Raw genomic sequence first — 20,981 nt, 5'->3', positions numbered from 1 at the left:
GGAAATTTCGCTCAAAGTAAGATCTTAGCCTGGACAGAGACTAAATTTGCCCGCAGATGCGACATCTAGGTGGCCAAGGTCGCCATCCTCTAGCCTTGCGACGGGGATAACTAACGGTAAAGCTGGCTCTCAAGTGCGCAATGTCACCCTTTTCGCGGCATGAGATAGTACTTCCTCAACTTACACCGTAGTTCTCCGCAGCCTGCAAGACCTTGAACGCCTCAGGAAAACGAGACTTGGTGGTACACTCGAACGGGACCGGGCGTCTGTCATCCAAAGTCAGCGACAGCAACAAACCGGCAAGAGTCCAAGGGGGATCTCACACAACGACACCGTCATCGACGCATCCATCAATATCTATAGGGACATTCATCCCGTCGTATCCCACCTTTGGCTCAATCTTCATCGTCCAAAGCACCGTTGCCATAGTAATGAAGAGATCCTCATTCGCAATCTGGCGCCCGACACACAACCTACGGCCGAAGCCAAACGTGACGTGGCCCTGGTCTTTCGTCTCCGCTCCCAGCGGCTTAAGCTGCCCGGTCTTGGGATCGAGGTACCTGGCGGGATTGAAGTGATGGGCGTCCGGGCCGTACGTGTGCGGATCGCGGTTCATGGCCCAGACGTTGGGAATGAGCAGTGAGCCTTTTGGTATAAAGTGCCCTTCGTACCAGATGTCCTATGTAAAAGGATTAGAAAATCGATAAACGATAGACTCGATGTTGCGACGTACTTCGGAGCTCTGGTGTGGAAGACCTATTGGGTCGACGGGTCGCCAGCGAAGTGACTCCTTGACCTGGACAAGTTTGATCGTCAGCAATGTGGGTTTGCGCGACAGAGAAGATTTACTGGAAATTTGACAACTCACCATGGCTTGAATGTAAGGTAGCTTCCCATAGTGATCGGCAAAGTTTGGGGACGCCTCGCGTCCCACGACGCGATCCAGCTCCTCCTGGGCGAGCTGCTGCACCTCGGGATACACGACCATGGCTAGCATCCACCACTCCAGCACGCCGGTGATCGACTTTGCCCCAGCGCTGGAATGTTCCTATCAGGAAAGTGGCTTTTCAAAGAGATTGGTTGACCCCGCGGACGGACTTACATTACGCTCGCCGCGAGCCAGTTGATTTCGGTGTCGGACAAGTTGCACCGGCTCTGGTCTTTCACAAAGCTCTTGACGAGGCAGTTGCCGCCATCGATGCCTCTCTAGTCATCTTTCAGCATAGAAAACTCGTAAATGAATAATACAGCTCCTCGATTCAGCACTCACAAGTCGGGCCTCCTCAAACCAACTCCCAAAGATAGCAGAATCCGCCGCAAACGAATCCTCCACCCGCCTCTTCCATGGCGCGAATCTAGAAGGAGAAGCTCAGCATCACCGTCCTATTCCATGACAATAAATAGTTCTCGGTATACCAAAAACTTACCTAGACGGCATGTGTCTCAACCAGGGGAAAACCTGACTCAAATGCGCACCAGGCAGCGCAGCCTTGGTCAACCGCGCGACAAAGTCCTCGAGCCAAACCAGCTTTAAATCGCTCGCAGACGCAAGGGAAGGCGTCCCGTACACCAGGTTCATATTCGCCGACGATACCGCGCGGTGCAGGTGCGACAGCCAGTCCCGCGGGTCCTTGAGCATGTCCGCGGCCAGGAGAGCGGCCTCCTTTTGCTGGACGAGACGGATATCTGGGAAGGAGATGTTGCGGAGGGCTCCGTGGGAGGCTTTACGCATGCGCAGCCACCTATGGACGGACACAGTGAGTCTTTGAAGTTTGTTACACAGCCCTGCGAGGAAAGGGGACCTACATTGCGTTCTGGCTCTGGAACGGCACGAAGCAGGACCCCGTCATCATGTCTATGATGACATTCCCGGGCCGGTCTGCTGTGACGCCCGCGCGGCGATCTAGTATGTCGAACGAGGTCTTGAGGTCGTTGAGGACGACTACATCGCTTCCAGCGGCGGTGAAGTGCATTATGGGGCCTGTTTTAAATCGGATCAGCGTCTGGCCAGTAGACGAGAACAGCGGAACGAGCATACCATACGTCTTCATCCAGCTGCCGAAAGTCAGCCACGGATCCTGGAGAGTGTCGAGTGCATTTCCCAAGGAGGGGCAGCCCTCTCGGGCCTGGCGGGAGACGCCGTCTTGGGCTTCGAACGTATGTAAAGATGGCAAGGAAGACGAAAACCACGCCGAAGGCCGTGATGGATCTGTAAGTCCACAAGAGACGTAAAAGAGCTTCGGCGAACTGCATTCTGGCGGTCATGAGTTCTTCTCAACGAGATGGGCTATTACTGGTGACAAGCCATTGTTCCCTTCTTATGTCGCACAGCTGCTTTCTCTTGATTAACCTCATTTACAGCCAACAAGCCAACGTATGGTCAGGCTCCGCCGGACTTGCCGGCTTTCGCAACATCACCGCGACCACCGCGCCAACCTGGTGGGCGTTCCAACAGAGCAAACAGTCCAGCGTAGAGATTATTCAGCCTCTATGTCATCGGAAGTGTCTTGCTAATTGCATCCAATAGAGTCCTTAGACTCAAGAGTCGAAACATCGGTCAACGATACGTTGCAATACGGGCAGAACAATTGGCCAGTTGAAAGAACGACCCCCCCACGCAGGGAGGCTCAAGAACTGATTCTCTGTCTTTCTAAAGCGATTCTTGTTCCCTTCCTCGGCCCAAAGGTCCTCATAGACCGGAGATATGCGCCGGACTTGGAGCTTTTGAGCTGAAGAATCCAGGGTTTCTCGATATAAGGCTACGGAGGAGGCGCTGTCAAAGGTACCTAAGTACCTAGTTAGTCCCGGGTTTGTGAGTTGTTTGCTCCCTGCGTCTCTGTGTCTCTCATGGCGTGTGAGACCTGGCTGGATCACTTATCCCCAGCCAGCCTGCTTTCCCCCGTTGCGAAAGTGTACGTTGTGGCTCGAATGCAGGGATAACGCAACTCTCCCAGGCCGGTTGGACCAACAGCGGAGCTAACGACAGCCTGATCCGGGACCCGTGGATCTGGCCGGGTGGTATTTCTGCACCCAGAAATCGACCTGAGCCAACATATCTCAATCCATTGGACCAATGGTCTGGCACATTTTCGAGGGGCTGAGGATATGGAGGGGGAATGACTTAGGTGTGGGCAGCCTCAGTCATTGATCGTGTCCAATCCTGTTGCGTTCCTTGGTTCCAACGCTTGTTGGTTGCTGCCCGTGAGCTAGGTATGCGATTGTTTGTCAAACAATGCACTTTGAAAGAAGCTAGCGTCTTCGTTGGATACCACTTTTTTGTGTTGGAAGCTCCCTATTGGAAACGAGGGATTTGAGACATGGCCGGGAGAAGCTACACCACCTGGGATTAGACCGCTAGGCGCCCGAATTGCCATACCATGATCCGCCTCGTGCCTCCGGGCTTCCGGATCGGCAGCGCCCCCACTTACTAAACGGAGCGGGACCCGGCGGTGCGGCCATCCCAAGCCGGTGGGCGAAGGAGCCCCTGCCCGATCAAGCGCTGCCGAATTTCCTGCGGCGGTCCCATGAGCCCCGTTGTCTATTTGACGTATCCTCCACTTTCCGGTATAATGTGTACGTCGGCGCAAATACGATTACAACTCTCCCATCAGAAAAACCTAGACCAAGTCGGCGACGCCGCCGTGTTGGCCCAACAAGTAAAACGTATCCAAACCGTATGCTCAACGTAAGTTCCCTCGATTATAGAGGAAACATCATTGCCAGACACATATGGAACGTTGAAAAAGACTGAGAGAACCAAAAAAGAGTCAATAGCAAACCCAAAAGGCTACCTCCAAGACTGTCGTTCCCCCCTTCCCCGAGGAACTCAAATCTCGCCTTACCTCACCATCTCTCGGCACACTCCAACCTTTCATTTCCAAAAGGGTGTGTAACAATAAGGAAGCCAAGGCGAAAAAAGAAAAAAAAACAAGGGAAAAACTTAAGTAGAAAGCAAAAATGACAAGAAAGGAAGCAAGGCCAAGATGCCAGTTCACGTCGGTCGGGTCGTCCCCGAGTCTCAGACGGGGGCGGCGCTAATCCAGCCTTTCCCTTTATCTCGGGACATTATGATGCTTTTGCTTCAGTGATCAGGCGAAACTCCTGATATTAGGCATTTTTTTGCAGCTTTTACGTTCTACTTGCAGCAGAACGCCGCGATGCAGGTAAACTCGGGACGACGACAGCGGCCCACGCCTCTCGGCACTGATCCGGGAAAAAAAAGTGGTGACTTCCCTACGGCGCGTAAGTCGTGTTCTTTTTTTTCTCCTCCTCGACGGAGAAAACACGGACTTTTGATCTTGATCGAGCTCGCCGAGAATGAGTCCCTTGGGTGGATGATTCGCAAGATTGTGCGATTCAATTGCAAGGTTTTGGTACCTTGCATCATCATAGGCCAACTGTGATAACGCACCTACCTACCTACCTTACTTTAGGCGTGCGCAGCCATATGGCAGAGATCGAGAGCAGAGGGCAAAGGAAAAAGGGGCAAACGACCCGAAGTCATGTCGCCGAAATTGCGTAAAATAGTCATAATCCCATTGCACAAAACTTCGACATGCAGGATCCTTCCATCTGTTGGAACCTTGAAGATGGTGGTTTTGGGGAGAGGGGCGGGGGCAGGGGGTTGACGTTTTATCGTGCACTTGCTCATTCAGTGGCACACTTGCGAAAACTGACGATAAATCCAACTCAGAGCCTACACGCGCTTAAAACCCCCCAAAAAGGGGGGGATTGGGGGAAAACGGTTATAACGGCCCTCGCAGGAACAGACGGTCAAGGAGAAGGGAAAAGAGAAGAATAAGGTAAAGTCAAGTCAGGAACAGCGTTCAAAGTCAAGAGTCATGGAAATAAACCTTTTCAACTCTCCCCACCGACTCGCCGACTGTTCTCCATCAAGAACATCTTGCGCGCGCGCGTATGTGTGTGTGTGTGAGATGCGAATCGCCGAAACGAAGGGAAACCTCAAAATAAGCTCCCCAAAGAAAGAAAATAAACATCAATTAATCTCTCTTTGCGCTCTCCCCCTTCCGAAACGTTAAAAAGAAATCTCCTAATTAATATACCTCCACAACTGCTAGCAAGCGTGCAAACCCATTTCCCTCCCAAAAGACCTCAAACACCCCCTGCCCAGAAACCCTCGCACGACACAAAAAGTGCCATCCCAACCCATGACACATGCCCCTCATCCGTATCTACATTCTAGCCTCGACTCGTGATATCACAGAGCCGGACCTTAAGCCTCAAGCCCTGTATTCGTAAATATAACTCTGTCTGTTAAGGCTGTTATATGGTACCGCAAGCCCCCCCTCTGCGTCGCAAGATCCCTCCCATCCGTGATCCGTCCCAACTCCGGCAACGACAACAGGCAACATGAAACGCGTCTCAACTCTTCTTCTACCCTATTTTTTTCCTTCTTCCATGGGCCTGAACCCCTCTCAGGACCTGCCAAGTCGAACGCCAGTCTCCAACCCACACACTTATCCCACTCAATGGCACGCAACACTGGAGAATCCAGCTTAGTCATGTACAAAATCCTCCCACCAGACCTACTAAAAGATCCCAGCCTCAACCAGGCACCCTAGACACTACCCCAGCGCATAACACGGCCCCCCGGCCGAGACATGTCCCCCCCATCATCGCGACACGCAGATCAGACGCCGCAGCTCGGACCGCTGCTCGGCACGGCAGCCCTCATTGTACAGGTTCACCAACATCAGAGAGAAAGGACGTTCGGCGCAGTGTTACCGGTATACCTCCTGCCACCCCGACTTTCAGTAAGATGGGGTGACATCGTGACTTGTCATCTGTAAGTCAATCGCTGAACTCCTAGTGTAAATGTCACGACGTGTCAAATCAACAAGAACCAAGAAACCAGGCAAAGGTAATCCAAAAAACTGTGTGCACTCTCTACTGGAATTGTGTCTTCCATTTCTTTCCAAGCCATGCTGCGTGTCCTGTCAACGGAAAAACAACTCCCTCTAAATGTACAGAAAGGTCGGATCGTAAGATTTTGTGTCATGGTGATGAGGTGATGAGGTGATGAGGTGATGAGATGTGTGTGTGTGTGTGCGTAAGGGTTGTCGGGGAGGGGGGACATTAGAACAATAATATAGAGGGGGAGGAGTTTGCCAGTGTTGTCGTTGATGTGTGTGAGTGTGTGGTATCGAAGCACGGGGAGCGCTGGTTTTCATCAAACAAAAGAAAAAACCATCCACGCCAACCTGCTCATCTAATAACCTCCTGCCAGTTCGTGTAGAATATAACAACCCAAGAAATTAAAAACAGAAAAAACACCAGAACACTTTTTGGCGACCCGGGTGAACCCAAAAGCATGGAGACTTGTCGTTGTATGATGTAAAAGGCCCGTGTTGTCCGTATGAGCGCGCGCGTGCATATCCCAATAATCCCTCGGTTGTTTGTCGTCCTTGTCGTCGAAAGGCATTCGATTATGAGAGCTCCTGGATGCAGGTCTGAACCTGGGCATCACAGTCGGCCGTGGTGACCCCGTTCAACTTTCCACCGTTGAAAGCATTGAAACAGGCATTCCGTTGAACATCGCAAGCACGCTGCGCCGCATTGGCCTTGGAAACGAACGAGTTGCCGTTGACGGAGAATGGTCGGCTGCTATCGCCAGAGTCCGAGACCGCCGGGGCCGCGATTCCGCCGATAGCGTTCGACGTCGCGCCTCCCTTGCCAGATCCAGAAGAAGTGTTACCGTTGCCGTTCTGTCCGGATCCATTGCTGTTGGCGTTGCCATTGTTGGAGGCACCTCCGCCCTGGGTGGGCGTCGGCGTCGCTGCCGCCGGGTCTACCGAAGGAGTCGCCGTCGCGTTCTTCGAATTACTGGCGGCGTCCCCGTCCTGGCCGGAGTTGTTAGCATTGGGAGTTCCCTGTGTGTTTCCGGTCTGTGATTGTGTTGTGGCCTGTCCAGGGGGTGCGCTTCCAGGGAATTGAGGAAATTGGCCGGGGAATTGGCCTGGGAACTGTGTGTTTGGAAATCCTTGAGGGGGGTTCTGAGGTGTTGCTTGAGCATTACCTTGACCAGCGCCTCGTCCAGCACCGCCACGACCGGCACCTCCTGCAGCACCGCCTGCAGCAGCACCGGCGCCTTGTCTGCCACCGGCTTGCTTACCTCCACGGGCAGCTCCGCCCTGGTTGTTGTCTTGTACCCGTTAGTACCTTGTCTAAAGCTTCATGTATCCCTGATGGACTTACTCTGCTGGCCTCCGTTGGCAGCGTTGCCGCCGTTGTTGCCACCTCCGTTGTTGCCGCCGCCGCCACCGTTGCCACCAACAGTGAATTTGTTGCAGTCATCCTGGGCACCACGCTGGGCGACGGGCATCAGAACGGGCTGATGGTTGGAAGCACTAGACATGGTGCAGACACGGTAGTTTCCAGCGGGCAGGCCTCCAGTGACGGTGGCCTTCAGGTTACCATTGCCATCGCCGGCATCGTTGATACCCTTGAAGAAGACAAACTTGGAAGCATCCAGGGGAGTGTTGGGCGTCAAGGAGTTACCCATATCCTGAACCGTGACGTGAACATGGCCGATAATGGTACCGCCGCCGCTAAGATCCTGGGGAGCCGAGTAGTAGGTAGACTGAGCGTCAGTGAAGGAGCCGGCTTGCAGGTTGTTGACCTTGAGCTCGACATCAAAGTCCTGGTTGGCCTGGATGTTGCCGTTGTGAGGGGGGTTGTTGATGACGGTAGACACCATCTTGGTCTGGGCGGGGATCTTGCCCATGGGAATACCGTTGCAGGAACCGCCAGTCTTCTGCTCACCATCGGTGAGGGTAGAGCCGGAGCAAACGTTGATAAAGTTGGCATTGTCGCTGCAAAGCAGCTGATTAGCGCGTTTCGGGGGTTGCCTGTGCTGTGTTTGTGTAAATACTTACGTCTTGGAGTTGGCTTGTTGGGCATTGGGCTGTCCGGCCTGCTGCGAACCCTTTTGCACCGCGTTCGTTTGCAAACACAGAGCTCCGTTGTTACCAGCGTTGGCATTTCCACCCTGGTTTGCGTTTCCACCCTGGTTTCCGCCTTGTCCGCCACGGTTACCACCACGTTGTTGACGCTTGGCGAGGGCGGCGCTCAATGGCGAGGCATCGAGGAAGGCGACGGAGGCCTCGGCGACGACGGCCATGCCCGCGAGGGCGGTGATGAGCTTTTGAATTTGCATCTTTGTCTCTTTCTTGTTGATCGTTGGGGATAAATCCGAGGGAGTTGTCGACCGAGTCGCTATCAATAAAATACTAGATTGTCGTTCGAAAGGGGTTGGTTCCAGACCGAGGAGCGAACAAGAGTAGAATACGAAAGGAACGGTCACAGACACCTGAATACGTAGCACAAGCTGAAAAGAAATGAATGAATGAATGTGAAGACACACTCCCAGCGTGAGGCAACAGGATGAATGGAAATAAAAGTAAAGGGTGGAAGGCGAAAAGAATGATCGAGACTGAGCGCTGCTGGGGATTAAGAAGGGAAAGGCCGAGACAAATATGCGATCAGTGCCAAGCTTTCAAGTCTTATATGCACAGGGCTGCGGTTGCAGGCTGGTGCCGGTTCGACCAAGGGGTCGTATGAACGGAGACAGGCTCCATGGCGGCTTGGGGAGGGAGGAATCGTCTCCACGAGTCCAAAACGCGGCGCAGGGGAGATGGGAGAGGAGGAGAAGGAGGAGGAGACAAGGGCTGACAGGTACCTAGCCATACACCATACTACTGAGTATACGGAGAGTACACGGCTCAAACTGTTGGCCGGGGGTGTGAGTACATGGATGCTGCTTAGCATCTGATCCCCGTGCGGGCAATTGGCAGGCCCGCAGTGGGTGACGAACCGGGGGTGGGAAAAGGTAGTGAATGGGGGTCTGCTCTCTGTGTGCAGGTGTCCGTGGAGGGATGAGAGAGAGACTACGGATAGGTAGGTAGCATCTGTCTGATGAGATGGTATGCGACAACTAGTTGACAAGGGCAGACGCCTCCAGGCTCCGAGAAGGAGGAGGAGGATGAGTAGGGATGATGGATCGGGGGTGTTGAGTGAAGAGATGGGAGAATAGAGATCTGAGCTTTGGCAGGGGTCGTCGAGTTTAGCTGCATGGATGGGACGGGAACGGCGACAAAGATGTTGGTCAGAGGCGTAGTGTATGAAGAGTCTCCGTAGTGTAAGGAACGGAGTAGCGTAAACGGATAGAAAAAGGCAGTCAAGCTACAGACGAGCAGGGGATGTCGTTGTCCAAGACTGGAAGAGGGTGGGCACCCTTGCCGGACGGTTCCCGACTCTTTCAGGATGGCAGGTAACGAAGTTGAGTCGAACAGGGCGGCTCGGGTAACGTCAGTGTGGTGTCTCTGGTCTCTGTGGCAGGTGTCGACCACACAAGTATTGGTAGGGGTTAAAGATGCGAGGCAAAGAAAAAGGTTGTTGGCACCAGACACGACAGTAAGAGACTACGCAGTAAGGTAAGAGTAAGGTATGGTAAGGGTAAGGATAAGGTAGTTGGAAGGAACCCCCCCGGTCCGGTGGTGGCTTGTGCCGTCGCGAGGTCTGGGAAGGTCTGATGCGGCTCCTGTCGTCGCAGAATGGGGTCATGGAGTCTCCACCTAGCCCCGGCGCGGCTTAGCGAGCCAATAGCGGGGCGTGCTGTCCGGCACATCAGGCAAATGGCGTTTCGCCCGAGGCGTCGATGAAGCGAAACGAGACACTGGACGACATTTTTGTGTCCTTGCCGTCTCTTAAGCGCGGCACTTTACGGAGCGCCTCGTCGCCGTACTCGACCAACGTATTGTCACCGTTCAAGATGCCGACCGCACTGAGGTGAGCTTGTGAAGCGCCTTCTTTCCACAACCACCCGCAAATGCTCGCTCGCTGGCTCTCTGAGCGAAGCCTCCTCCGTCCTAATTTCCCTGGAGCACTGGCAAAACTGGCAGTTCGCTCCTCGATGCCTGCACCGTCGCACGTCAAGTTGCGCTCATCAGCTGGCAAATTTGTGACCGTTAGGCCAATGTCCGTCAGGACAAGCATCTATTCATCCGTATTCCCCCTACGGACCGTTGATACCTAGGTAGTGGACCAATATGTGAGAGCCGCACCCTGTCGAGACAAATGGCACACTGGACTGCGGATGCGTATGCAACTGATTTTGGCTCTTGAGCCATGAGTCGTCATGGGTTTAGCTCCTCATGCTAAGCCTTTGAGGATCGGCCATGATTTGCCTCCGGACGCTGGCTTTCCTGAGAGGCCTGGCACGCCTGTATTAACGCCAAGACTGTGCCACGCAGAGGCAAAGCTGTTGCTGTTTGCTGACAGCGCGCACACATCATCATGTTCGCGATGGGGGTTCTCTTGATTGACGTTACCGCTTGAAGATCCCCCGAGCCGCGCTATGTTTCTTTTCCACGGTGCTTCAGCGGATACCAGCGACACGACAACGGTCTCAAGCTTGGCCGGGAGAAAGCGGCAATGTGGATGATTGGCGACGGACCGTTTAGACGGGTGAGACATGCCGTGCTAGTGCGACCGCCGGCCAGCAAAACCAGAACATTAACATTGACATTGACCTCGACCGTCGGTTCTGGCGGTTCTTTCTATCAGTCAGTTCGTGTCTGCAACTTTGCATTAGGATGGAAGCGCCCGTCTAATTCCGGTGGGCGAAATGCAACGCATCAACTCCACTGCATTTTGTTCCACTTCAAAGCTTGCCCTTATGGAATCCGTCCCGCAGATAAGGGTGGGATAGTGTATCGTGTGCCTCGTCTGCATCGCGAGCGAATGCCTCGTATCATGTATGTGCTTGGCCAGAGGTGCACGGAGGCTTTTCGGCGGAAGGACGGCGGAGCCTATCTAGAAACCTAGTGGACTTCTCTGCCGTTTTGCAGAATGTGGAAGCAAACGAGAAGCACCTCGTATACGGAGTACCTAAGGTATGTACGTTGGCGTTGCTGGTCGGAATGTGGAGTTGGCGAAGCGAGCGGAAAACCAAGGTCAGCAGCGGGCGCGCAGTAATGATGGCATCAAACATCCAATAAACTTAATCTGTTATTCGGCAAGTTCGGATGACGGCAAGGGCCCCTGGGATGACCAGTCACGGTACCGTCGATTGTCGGTTTGAGAAAAGAGGGCGAGAAGCAAAGGGGTTTCCAGGGTGAGTGGGTGAGGGAAAGAGAGAGAAAGAAAAAAACTTGACTTGTCGGTGTGGTCCACCGTACCTTACTGTGGTTGGAGCGTCGGGGATGATCTTCCTCCCGTCAAACGATGAGTGCCAAGGAAACCCATGAAGTTGCCCAAGAAGGAGTTGAGTAGCATTCGTGCCTCCCGTCATCTCGCATAGTAAGGTAGGTGCGGGTAAGGTATTGCAAGACAATGGAAGGTGCGCAAAGGAATCAAGATAGACACTGCTCCGTACCTACGGAACCGTGGGATTGGAAAGTGATCTGTCTTCTTTCCCCTGGTGCCTTATCTTCTATTGTCAAAACGGAGGCCGTAACTTACCTTATCTCTACGTACCTAAGGTATCGTTCCTGACACTTTCAATCGCAACTGGAAGGAAAGCGTGGTGAGGTGAGAGGAGGGCACCTTCCACGTCCCAGCAGGAGTGCCAAGCGCCGTTTACACTCGGTACCTGCAGCGGCCCAAGACCCGTGGAGATCCCCGGCTCCACTTGGGTCGCCGAAACGGGAAAGGTTGATTATCTCATCCCCTCTTACCACGTTTAAGGTTGTCCTTAGCATCCCGCCCGCCAGAAACCCGCCCCACCACCGCAGCCCTGGAAGAATTGCAAGGGGAAGGGGTGTCCCTTGTCAACGGTGGTGCTTCACCTCGAGTCTTTTCCCCCTCCCCTTCTTCTCTCCCATGTCATTGTCCACCGAATCCTTGGATATCTGCCACCCCAACCGTCAACGACGACACCAACCTACCTCATACCACCTGGCACCGAGTTCACCCCTTTCCCCCCCTTGTCCCCCTCGCGCGTTGGACAACCGGTCAGTCCTGCATCAGCCATCCGAGCAAAAGGTTAATCTGATCTTCCTCATGGCCAACCCTAGTGCGTGAGATGCTTATCCATGAGATGACGGTTTCGATTTTCATCTCGTCTACTATTTTCTGCTGTCAACCCAAGTGCTCGAGTCGAGAACTTTCCTTTCTGGGCTGCCAATTGTCGGACATTTTGCAAACGACGCTGAGTTTAATGCTATTGATCGTCCACGCCTAAAATTGCCCTACGACGTTTTGCTCACTGCACTGACAGATCCGCCATTGTCACCGTTGGAAACATATGCTCGGTCTTGATCCCGCCATTCAAATTTCTACTTTTACCTACGGATCCCACTGATACCACATCGTGTGGATGACTGTGCCGGTTCTTTTGATGGGTACGGCCTGTCTTCTCGCCGATTGACACTCGAATGCGGCACCCACGGCCCACGGCACCACATGACGATGCCTTCGCGGCCTCGCCTGCGCCTGGTAGCGAACGGCACGGCTCTACGGCTTGATGCTTGAAGCTGCATCGCAAAAGATCACCTGGCGAAACCTCGCATTTCCACAGACGCACCCAAATGACCGGCACCACAGCCGACGCCTCCCCCATATTCGTCTCATCCCTTCCGAGATCCCGTAAACGAGCAGATTGTTTCCCCCCTGAGATGCCATCCAATTCCAACATCAATTAAAGGGCTTGTCATCAATCTTTCCATCATCTGGATCCGAGCCACCGGGGTTGCTTGCGGTGGACTCGTGGAGTGAGAGTGCTAGTGTGGACAGCGCCCCTGTCGCGAACCTCCACTTGCGCCAAGGAGGCGCACCATCCTGCGACACGAGGCTGAGTTTGAAGCCTGTGCCAAAAATCCAATGGTGAAACAGGTTCACCTCAACTTCCGTCCATTTGTCACTCAAGCCAACCGGCGCAACCTCGTCTTCACCTTCAACACGCAGGCATTCTCCTCGGATCCGGCATGCAGGGCTGTCTTTCATCCCAGCTCGGGAAGACGAGTTGAAACCCATCGACTGTCACAGAGGCAAACGCCTTGCACTATCTATCGTCGCTCATTGCCTGCACCACGGCGACCACGCTCGCTCACGGTCCCAGTCAACCAGCTCGGTTGAACCGTCATCGCAAACTTGAGATGCAGAACCCGTGCCAATCCCGTTGCGTCCACTCCCATGCACACAGGATGCGCTTCCTCCGGCATCCAATCTCCTTGGACGTATTGCTCGCCCAGCTGCTCCCGGACCCCCGGCAAGGGCTGTCATCGAACTTCACTTGTCAGACGTCACCTATCATCCCAATTGCTGTCCTCTGCCGTCACGGCTAGACCTCCAACCCGTTCTTAGTCTGATTCCAAATTCCCCACCGCGAGAAGGGAAATGTGTTCAAGTCACGCCACTTTCTCGTAGCTAGGCAACGTTTGCCGACTACGCCTCTGGGAAACAGCTCTTCCATGTGAATCAAACTGGGCCGCCTCAGCCATTGCAGACACACTCTTTGCTGACGAAGGCCCGGCCAAGGATCTGTCGCGACCAGTGTGATCAACATGATTCCGAGCTCTTTAACCTACTGCGTATGGCAAATTGGCAAGTCTGTGAGCTGCCGCGTGGCAGCTGTCACGATCTTTAGCACTACTACGCAGATGAGCCCAAAATGAGCCTCGTTTCGTCATTGGACATGGCATTATACTAGCCCAGTTTCCAGAGATGTTTACTGCTAGGTTTTAGGTCTCGAAATCAAATACACACAGAGGACCCCGGCAAAGCCAAGCTTTCACTGCATCAAAACACGTTTTGCTGTGTGATAAACGAGGTTCTTCTACAGAAAGTCGCGCGGAGCAAACAGCGCAACTTGCTTGGCGTCTCATCTCAAAATCTTACAAGTCTTCCATGACAGGTTCGGCCGCCTTCGCCTGGTCTTGGTATGCCGCGGCGATGAGGTCCAGCCAAGCAGCCATTCTCACACCCGCGCGGGCGACCTGAAGCTCAATTACAGGTGCCGCTTTTTGGAAGTACTCGCCGCTAAGCTCTTGGCCGACAATAGCTCGCGGCCCCTCAGGAAATACTAATACAAGAGTCAGTTTTGACGTCGCCCTTCCGGTTTGTGGGGGGTCATCGATGACTCGGGAATCAACATACCGTGGGTGCACACGAAAGCGTTTCCCTCTCTCGCCCACTCCAGGCCGGTAGCGTTGACGTTGTTGAAATCCAGACTCTTGAGCCACTCTGCCTTTTGCGCAGCAAACTTTCCAGTCTTGACCTCGTCAGCAAGCTCATCCGCCCATTTCTTCGCGTTGTCGTAGGGCCTCCGACGAGAACCTCCTATCAGCTTTTCGGCAATGGAGCTGTCCCAGACGTGGTGCAGGTTGTAATCGGAGCCCTGCCATTTGACGTGAATGCCATTACCTCCCCGAGCCACATCTTCGTTGTGGAGAGGCTGGTGCATGTCGCCGATGAAGTGCACGACAAACCTCGCCGCCTGGTTGCGTTCCCACCCGCTCAGCTTGGGATCCAGAGACCGAGCAGTGTAGTTTGCGAGAGCCGTCACGACGCAGCCTTGATCTTTGCAGTCCCGCTCGAGGTCGACGCCGCAGTAGTCGGGCGGACTATCTTTGGCATCGATGAAGTGAAAGGGCCCGGTGAAGTGTCCCCAGCGCGTGTACCGGATCGTGTCGGCCCAGGTGGCGACGCCGGCAAGGTAGTGCTCGGAGTCATTACGCAGGAGGTCCTGGAAGAAGACTTCGGTTGTGTTGGCGACAAAGTGGCTGGCTAGGTACGCAGTCGCAATATGACCCAGACCTGGTAGGTCAAGTCGGTCAGCAAGGGAGCTCGGGGCACTTTACAGCTCGAGGCCATTTTGAAGCTATCGTGGATGTTGGGAATTGATGACATACTTCCCCATGCAGCAACCCCGTGCAGTGATGCACCGAGCAGTGCGACGGTGCCCAAAAGCCTCATGATGGCTTGCGATTCTTATTGGCGAGTAAGTAGGTATGCACTGAGGTGCGATCAGGCTTCACTGTTTTGGAACTATAATTTGGGTCCGTCAAATTGACTGGATAACGACAAGCAAGACAGGGACAGGATGGACGCGCGATTATATGGGAGCTTGACGCGTGGTCGGGTCACCGGTCTTGGGGACGGGAGCGATGCACGCCAGCTCACGTTACCTTCCAGGTTAACGTCAATACGGATGACTGGCGCTGAGCGGGCCGCTGGTGTGGGTGCCCGGCAGAGGTGAGTTGGCCGAGGAACGCCTGCGCCGGGGTGCTCGTCCGTGACCATCCACACCCGGTGCCGCCTCAGCCACGGAGGGCGAATCATGGCGGTGCACGGGGGGAACCACGTGAAACACCACTTGGGAGGGGAATGCTGACGATCGGCGGATGTCCGGTGACCGCTGGAATGCGGTATCTCAGCCTATCGATCGTGCGGTGCGCCTCTGCTCCTGTGATTGGAGACAATTTTTTATTTAGACTTTTGGTTGATGGCTTTCGCTGCATGCATTCGGGCATGTTATCTAGACCATGCGTGCAGTTCATCTCGATATTGGTGCAGGTGCAAATGCGCAGAAGCATCTTGGAAGAATTACATAAGCCCACGTTGTCAGCTACAGTGACAGCTCCAGCAGCACTCAGCTCACGTTAGTCATACTGCGTAAAATACCGGTAGTGCGAGATGACCAAATCAGGCCTCTTCATTGGCGCAAGTCTCTCAGCTCGACATTTTCTCCGTCATTGGGCCCCTCCGAAAATAGGACCTTTACGGTGGTCAACGCTCAACCCGCTCTGCCCGCCAAAATCTTTCCAAGTTTTCCTGGAGTGACCCTTGCTGGATGCTCAACATGCCCCCACTAATTGCCCTCTTCGTCAACCCGCACTTTTACGTCGCCAAGGCCGTTCTTGGTCTTTTGGTTATGTCATGCGGCGGCAGGGGTCTCTTATCGAATGCGGTCAGCGATAAGAAAAGCGATAACGGGGGAAAAGCAGAATGCTGCACTCGGATTGGACAAGATGTGGGCGCTATCAGTCCCCTCTACCTGTGCCGCACCAACAATGTCTTGTCTGCGTGACTCTCCATCGAGAAAACCATCCCACTTGACCCCATTCCAAAGCCCACCTGACCGAGGAACGGCACACGAGAGAAGAGCTTCCCCCAAAACCTGTCTGTCGCTGCGGCTCTTCTTACCCGTTCTTTTCACCCTTCACGTTCGTTGTTGTGAGCTTCACCAAAGTCGCATATCGAAATCACACACACAATGGCTTCCGTTGCGGTTACGGCCTTTGCCGCCTTATCGTCCACTCCAAAAGTCGAAGAGGCCCTGTCGGGAATCTTTGGCAGCATCAGCTTGACCGCGTGGATATGTCTCCTCGTACGTCCCTCTCTCTGTTCGCGAAGGTCACGCGACCTCGGATCACGACTTTTCTTGCCTGCTTTTTCTGTCCAAGTAGACTGACCATGCTTATCTACGCAAAATAGCTTCCCCAGCTGCTCACAAACTACAAGTCGCAAAGCGCTGATGGCTTGTCCATGGGCTTTCTGATCATTTGGTTGATTGGCGACGTGACGAATCTCATGGGTACGCAGAAAACCATCTTCCCGGCTCCTCACTCTTTTTTCCTGGCGCATTTGCCAATGTTCCATGTTATCTGCGCCTTGCGAGTTTTCTCCCACACCGCTACCGTTCTCTAAGAAGAAAAAAATGCGTCTCTTGTCATACCGAAAATTTCTCCAACCAACACCAACACCAACACTACCAACGCCAAAATTTTTTTTAACTTTTTGGCGCGTGCTCCTACTAACAAAAATGCTTCAGGCGCTCTCTTCACCCACCTCGCTCCAACGGCCGTCGCGCTCGCAAGCTACTTCTGCTTCGCCGACCTCGTCCTAATCACCCAATGCGTCTATTACAACACCAAGAACGCCCGCCGCGCATCGTCCCGCCGCCGCTCCTCCGCGCCCGTGACCGCCACCGGCGCAAACCCGACCGAAGCACGGGAAGATGAACCCCTTCTTGCGGCCCCCCGCCGCCGCAGCTCTTCTGCGGCAGCTGGCCTCCCCGGCTCGCAGCGCCGTCACGCTCACCACGAGGAGAGCTCGCTCGACCCCCTGCGCAAGATGGTCACGGGCGAGGACGACACGCCCGACAGCAACCCGTGGCTCCACAACACGCTGAGCATTCTCGCGGTATACCTCGTCGGCGCGGCGGGCTGGTTCCTCTCCTACAAGGCCGGCGCGTGGGACGCCCCCGACAGCGGCGACAACACCGGTGCGGGTGCGGGTTCCCCCGCGGCGGCGGACGGCACCTGGGAGAAGATTGGTCTGGCGCTGGGCTACTTCAGCGCCGTGTGCTACCTCTGCGCGCGCATCCCGCAGATCATCAAGAATTACAGGGAGAAGTCGTGCGAGGGGCTCGCGCTGCTGTTTTTCCTGCTTTCGCTTACGGGGAATCTGACGTACGGCGCGAGTCTTGTTGCGTTTAAGCAGGACCGGGCGTATTTGCTCAACGCGCTGCCGTGGTTGCTGGGGTCGCTAGGCACGATGGTGGAGGATTTTGTGATTTTTGGGCAGTTTCATCTGTATGCCCCCAAGCGGGAGGGGAAGAGGGATGATGTGGCGTAAGTTAAGCATTGCGCGTAGTCGCTGTCTGCATTGAGGTGGGTTACGGGTGTGTGTGTCCTTTTGGCATCTTCATGAAGGGATACGACGCGTGTGGGGATTGCATGTTGACGAGGTGTGGACTAGACGCATCTGAGGTGATGGTTTTGTGAGATGATTGCTGCATCTGGGAGAACTTAAGGGAACTGTATTATTACGGTTTGTGATTGTTGAGGGCATTGGTCTGATGAGCATTGTTCCCATGGCGTTTATAAGAGGGTTTGCGGGTACATTAAGGATTTGCATGGTACGCGGGTTTGATTGTTTTTATCTCCAACCCATTTGTTTACCATCATGAAGGCACATATAATGATAGCTTTTTGCCTTTTGAACAGTATTGAAATTATTGACGTCTGCGTTTCTTCTACTATAGAGACTCTGTGGTGGTGATTAATGTTGAAAGGTTATGAGAAGGGAATCCTTGAAGCCGATGATGTCCGACTCAAAGACCCTGAGACTGCTGATGGAGTGGCTTTTGAGGCCGGTATTGGAATAGAGTGAACGTGACTTACATCTAGAGTAAGATCCCTTTTCCCTGATGACGAAATTCGTACGTAAAATTCAGGTGGAGGATGCAGATGGGTTACGTAAGTATAATAGGGGAGGTGAAGGCACGGATGAACGGACTGAGGCTCTAGTGTGTTCGAGGTATGCAACTCAACAATGAAGTGGGAGAGGGGGGGGTTCGGAGAAGGGAAAGGGCGGTGCGGGATGGAGAGAGGAGAGAGGTGTAGTCTACGGCGGTCATCCTTGGAGGGTTCGAGTTCGGGGTGCCGGAGTGACCGACGATGGTGGACGGTGCTCGGGGCGGAGTTTCTACACGGGATGACGCGAAGCCGGGGGCCGGAAGCCTGAGCTAGGAGCTTGAATGGTATCGCAATGAGTATCGCAATGAAGGACGGGCGATGGGGATGGGGATCAGGGATCAGGAACGCTTCAATGATGTTGGACGTGCTGTCTATGGCTGGGTACGGGTGCATGTTGACATTGGTGGAGCTTTTATGAGTGATTCGGTGCGTGATCGTGGTTGAGGTGGTAGAAGTAGAGTTCCACGATAGTTGAGAACGGTGATGAGGATACTCGGGCAACGAAAGATATTTGATTCGTTGAAGCAGTATTTGGAATCCTTGAAAATTGAAGATTTGCTGGAAATGCTTCACTACAAAGGACTTTTTTTTTTTCTTTCTTTTTTTTCACACTTAGTCTATGAAAGAAGTTTTGTGAATTGGCTTCACGGAAATATTCAACAACAATGCTCTGTGCAATCGTAAACAAAGTTAGAAAGCTCTGCTACATACTTCAACAGCCTCGGCCCCATCCCCCAACAGCCCATAGATATATCTTTCGATATAGTGTTCGAGAATATTTCTATACAAACATACGAGCCGATTAAAACTCTCACAACGCAGGCAAGTCTTCTCGAGTTCGCCCTCTACCTCCTATGACCCAGGGCGGCAAGTGACGGAGCAACGGGTAGTAAGGAAGAGGTGGAAGAGGGCGCTACTGTTTGGAATCCTCAAGTCACCATCCAAACTTATTGCCGCCCGGCTCGGTGACTTCCCATCTCCTTAATGGGGGCTCTGAATACGCGTTTGGGGATGACGGCTGGGGCCTTTTACTCTATTTGATATCCTCCGTGTGTAGAAGCGTTGTCGGTTGCACTTAAAATGACCGCCGGAGTTATGGGCACTTTAAAGGTCAAGAAGCATATGATGCTGGCTTGAATAGCATGGAAGTGTGGGAGCAGGGGAGCCTGCTAATATACTTTGGTTAGCTAGCAGCCCCTTGAGCGCCTAGCCTACCTTATATTGTAGGTTTGCTTGTGAATGCCTCTGTCTCTGTGGCATAGACAGAAATCAAATATGTCTCCTCGTGCGCCAAGATTGGGTGAGCATGCGCTTCCGCATTCCTCATATATCGGGGCTGGAGTGTTCCCTGAACCAGGCCAAGCATCAGTCTTTGGCTGCCGTTCGAGGCAAGACTGTGTTTCTTTTCTTGAAGGTATGTTTTACGAAGAGTGTGTACATGCTATCACGAATTACGAGGGAAAGTGGTTGAATCTAAGTCCTTGAGGAGGTAAAGTGAGTGGCGAAAACGCACATGAGCCTATTTTTGGATCAGGAAATAAAACGAATGAACATTTCGGGCAATGGCTAGTACAAAGCTGTATTGTACTACGATTCCTACTAGAAGACAAAGATATTTCGCTGATCAGTCTCACAACGCTGTATCGAGTCCATCAGCCCTCCAAATACATCTCCTGCACACTCCCAGACTCATGGTACACCGTCGGACCCCTCGACGAGTCATTCTCGGCCGTCTGAATATGCACCATCCACTCGTCACTTTCAGGTGACCCATACGCCCCCAAGTCATGCCACGAGTGAAGCGTCACAATACCATGCGAAGCAATAATCAAGTAATCCATCGCGCAACGCTGACAGTGGCCAATCGACTCGTACCCATGCCCGTCGACAGCCACGCGGATGCCGTCCATGACATCCGAAGACGCCATGTATCTACTGACATACCGGGTGTGGCCCCAGCCCAGCCACTGGTTGATATTGACGCCGTCGTCGTCGAACACAACCTGGCTATTGGGTTCCAGCAAGATCATCAGGTGCGGGCAGACACGTCTGGAGCAGGTCATCCGAAGCAACAAGAAACTGGCCTCGGGTTCATCGCGTACCTCGTGCTCCACGTGGATCAGGAACCTGCCGTCGACAATCTTGGGCGTGACGGCGTACGCGCTCGCGGTGGATGTGAGGCTTGTAGGTATGTTTACTCGCGATGCGAACGGCGCCATGATGTTCTGGAGGAGTCGTTGCTGGTTCTTGTCTAGACCCCCGCCGTTGCCCATACGAGTCAATTTAAGTGCGAGCTGTACGTGCGCATGCCGGAGTTTGTATTGCCTCTGACTGAAAATGTGGCGGGAATTTTGCTGACAGGAAAAGGGATTATAGTTCTTGTCTCCGGGGATGTCTTGCGTACAGATCCTATGGAGATGGCAGCAGGGGCTGCAGACCCAGTGATTCGGCTTGGTGTAGGCGAGGCCCGTCCAGAAGGCGAGTTTGTGGTTGCGGGGGAGCAGGACGAGGGCGAGGATCCAGTCTCTATGTGTGAGAGCGCGGAGGTCTTTGCAGGTGTGGGAGAGGGCGAATTCGTCGTGTAGTTGGAGTAAAGCGAGTATTTGGTAGAGGATTTCATTTGGGAGGCACTGGATCGGTGAGGCGTTGTCTGGAGAAGACGGCTTTGTTGTTTCCGTTGGGAATCGTTGGAAGAGATGGTGGTTGTGGTGGACGAGGAGCCGTCTGAGACGATCCATCTTGCTTTGATAGAATTGTGTA

General features: G+C 53.6%; 5 protein-coding genes across 5 annotated transcripts; 1 reads left to right on the top strand and 4 right to left on the bottom strand.

Moving 5' to 3' along the window:
- Window positions 1-319: 319 nt before the first annotated feature.
- On the bottom strand, window positions 320-1,973 carry N0V96_005595 (uncharacterized protein; the record flags this gene model as incomplete). The annotated part of the gene is made up of 6 exons (XM_065757445.1): window positions 320-679; window positions 734-796; window positions 869-1,037; window positions 1,103-1,204; window positions 1,428-1,742; window positions 1,807-1,973. The coding sequence occupies 6 exons, from the start codon at window positions 1,971-1,973 to the stop codon at window positions 320-322; spliced, it is 1,176 nt and encodes a 391-aa protein (XP_065613788.1).
- Window positions 1,974-6,446: 4,473 nt separating this feature from the next.
- CLU5D (Pathogenicity cluster 5 protein d) lies at window positions 6,447-8,176 on the bottom strand (the record flags this gene model as incomplete). Its single annotated transcript, XM_065757444.1, has 4 exons — window positions 6,447-6,976; window positions 7,037-7,162; window positions 7,216-7,868; window positions 7,896-8,176. 4 exons carry the CDS (start codon window positions 8,174-8,176, stop codon window positions 6,447-6,449), a joined length of 1,590 nt encoding a protein of 529 aa, XP_065613787.1.
- Window positions 8,177-13,853: 5,677 nt separating this feature from the next.
- Window positions 13,854-14,832, bottom strand: N0V96_005593 (uncharacterized protein; the record flags this gene model as incomplete). The annotated part of the gene is made up of 3 exons (XM_065757443.1): window positions 13,854-14,041; window positions 14,116-14,745; window positions 14,820-14,832. 3 exons carry the CDS (start codon window positions 14,830-14,832, stop codon window positions 13,854-13,856), a joined length of 831 nt encoding a protein of 276 aa, XP_065613786.1.
- Window positions 14,833-16,234: 1,402 nt separating this feature from the next.
- N0V96_005592 (uncharacterized protein) lies at window positions 16,235-17,598 on the top strand (the record flags this gene model as incomplete). The annotated part of the gene is made up of 3 exons (XM_053195594.2): window positions 16,235-16,348; window positions 16,456-16,555; window positions 16,793-17,598. 3 exons carry the CDS (start codon window positions 16,235-16,237, stop codon window positions 17,596-17,598), a joined length of 1,020 nt encoding a protein of 339 aa, XP_053046933.1.
- A 2,275-nt stretch (window positions 17,599-19,873) lies between these two features.
- Window positions 19,874-20,494, bottom strand: N0V96_005591 (uncharacterized protein; the record flags this gene model as incomplete). The annotated part of the gene is made up of 1 exon (XM_053195595.2): window positions 19,874-20,494. One exon carries the CDS (start codon window positions 20,492-20,494, stop codon window positions 19,874-19,876), a length of 621 nt encoding a protein of 206 aa, XP_053046934.2.
- Window positions 20,495-20,981: the final 487 nt, after the last annotated feature.

Source organism: Colletotrichum fioriniae (assembly GCF_027942845.1).
Source record: "Colletotrichum fioriniae strain IMI 355084 chromosome Unknown scaffold_6, whole genome shotgun sequence".
Taxonomy (NCBI): Eukaryota; Fungi; Ascomycota; class Sordariomycetes; order Glomerellales; family Glomerellaceae; genus Colletotrichum; species Colletotrichum fioriniae.
The sequence above is the reverse complement of the archived record's forward strand: the minus strand, read 5'-3'. Positions and strand labels throughout refer to the sequence as shown.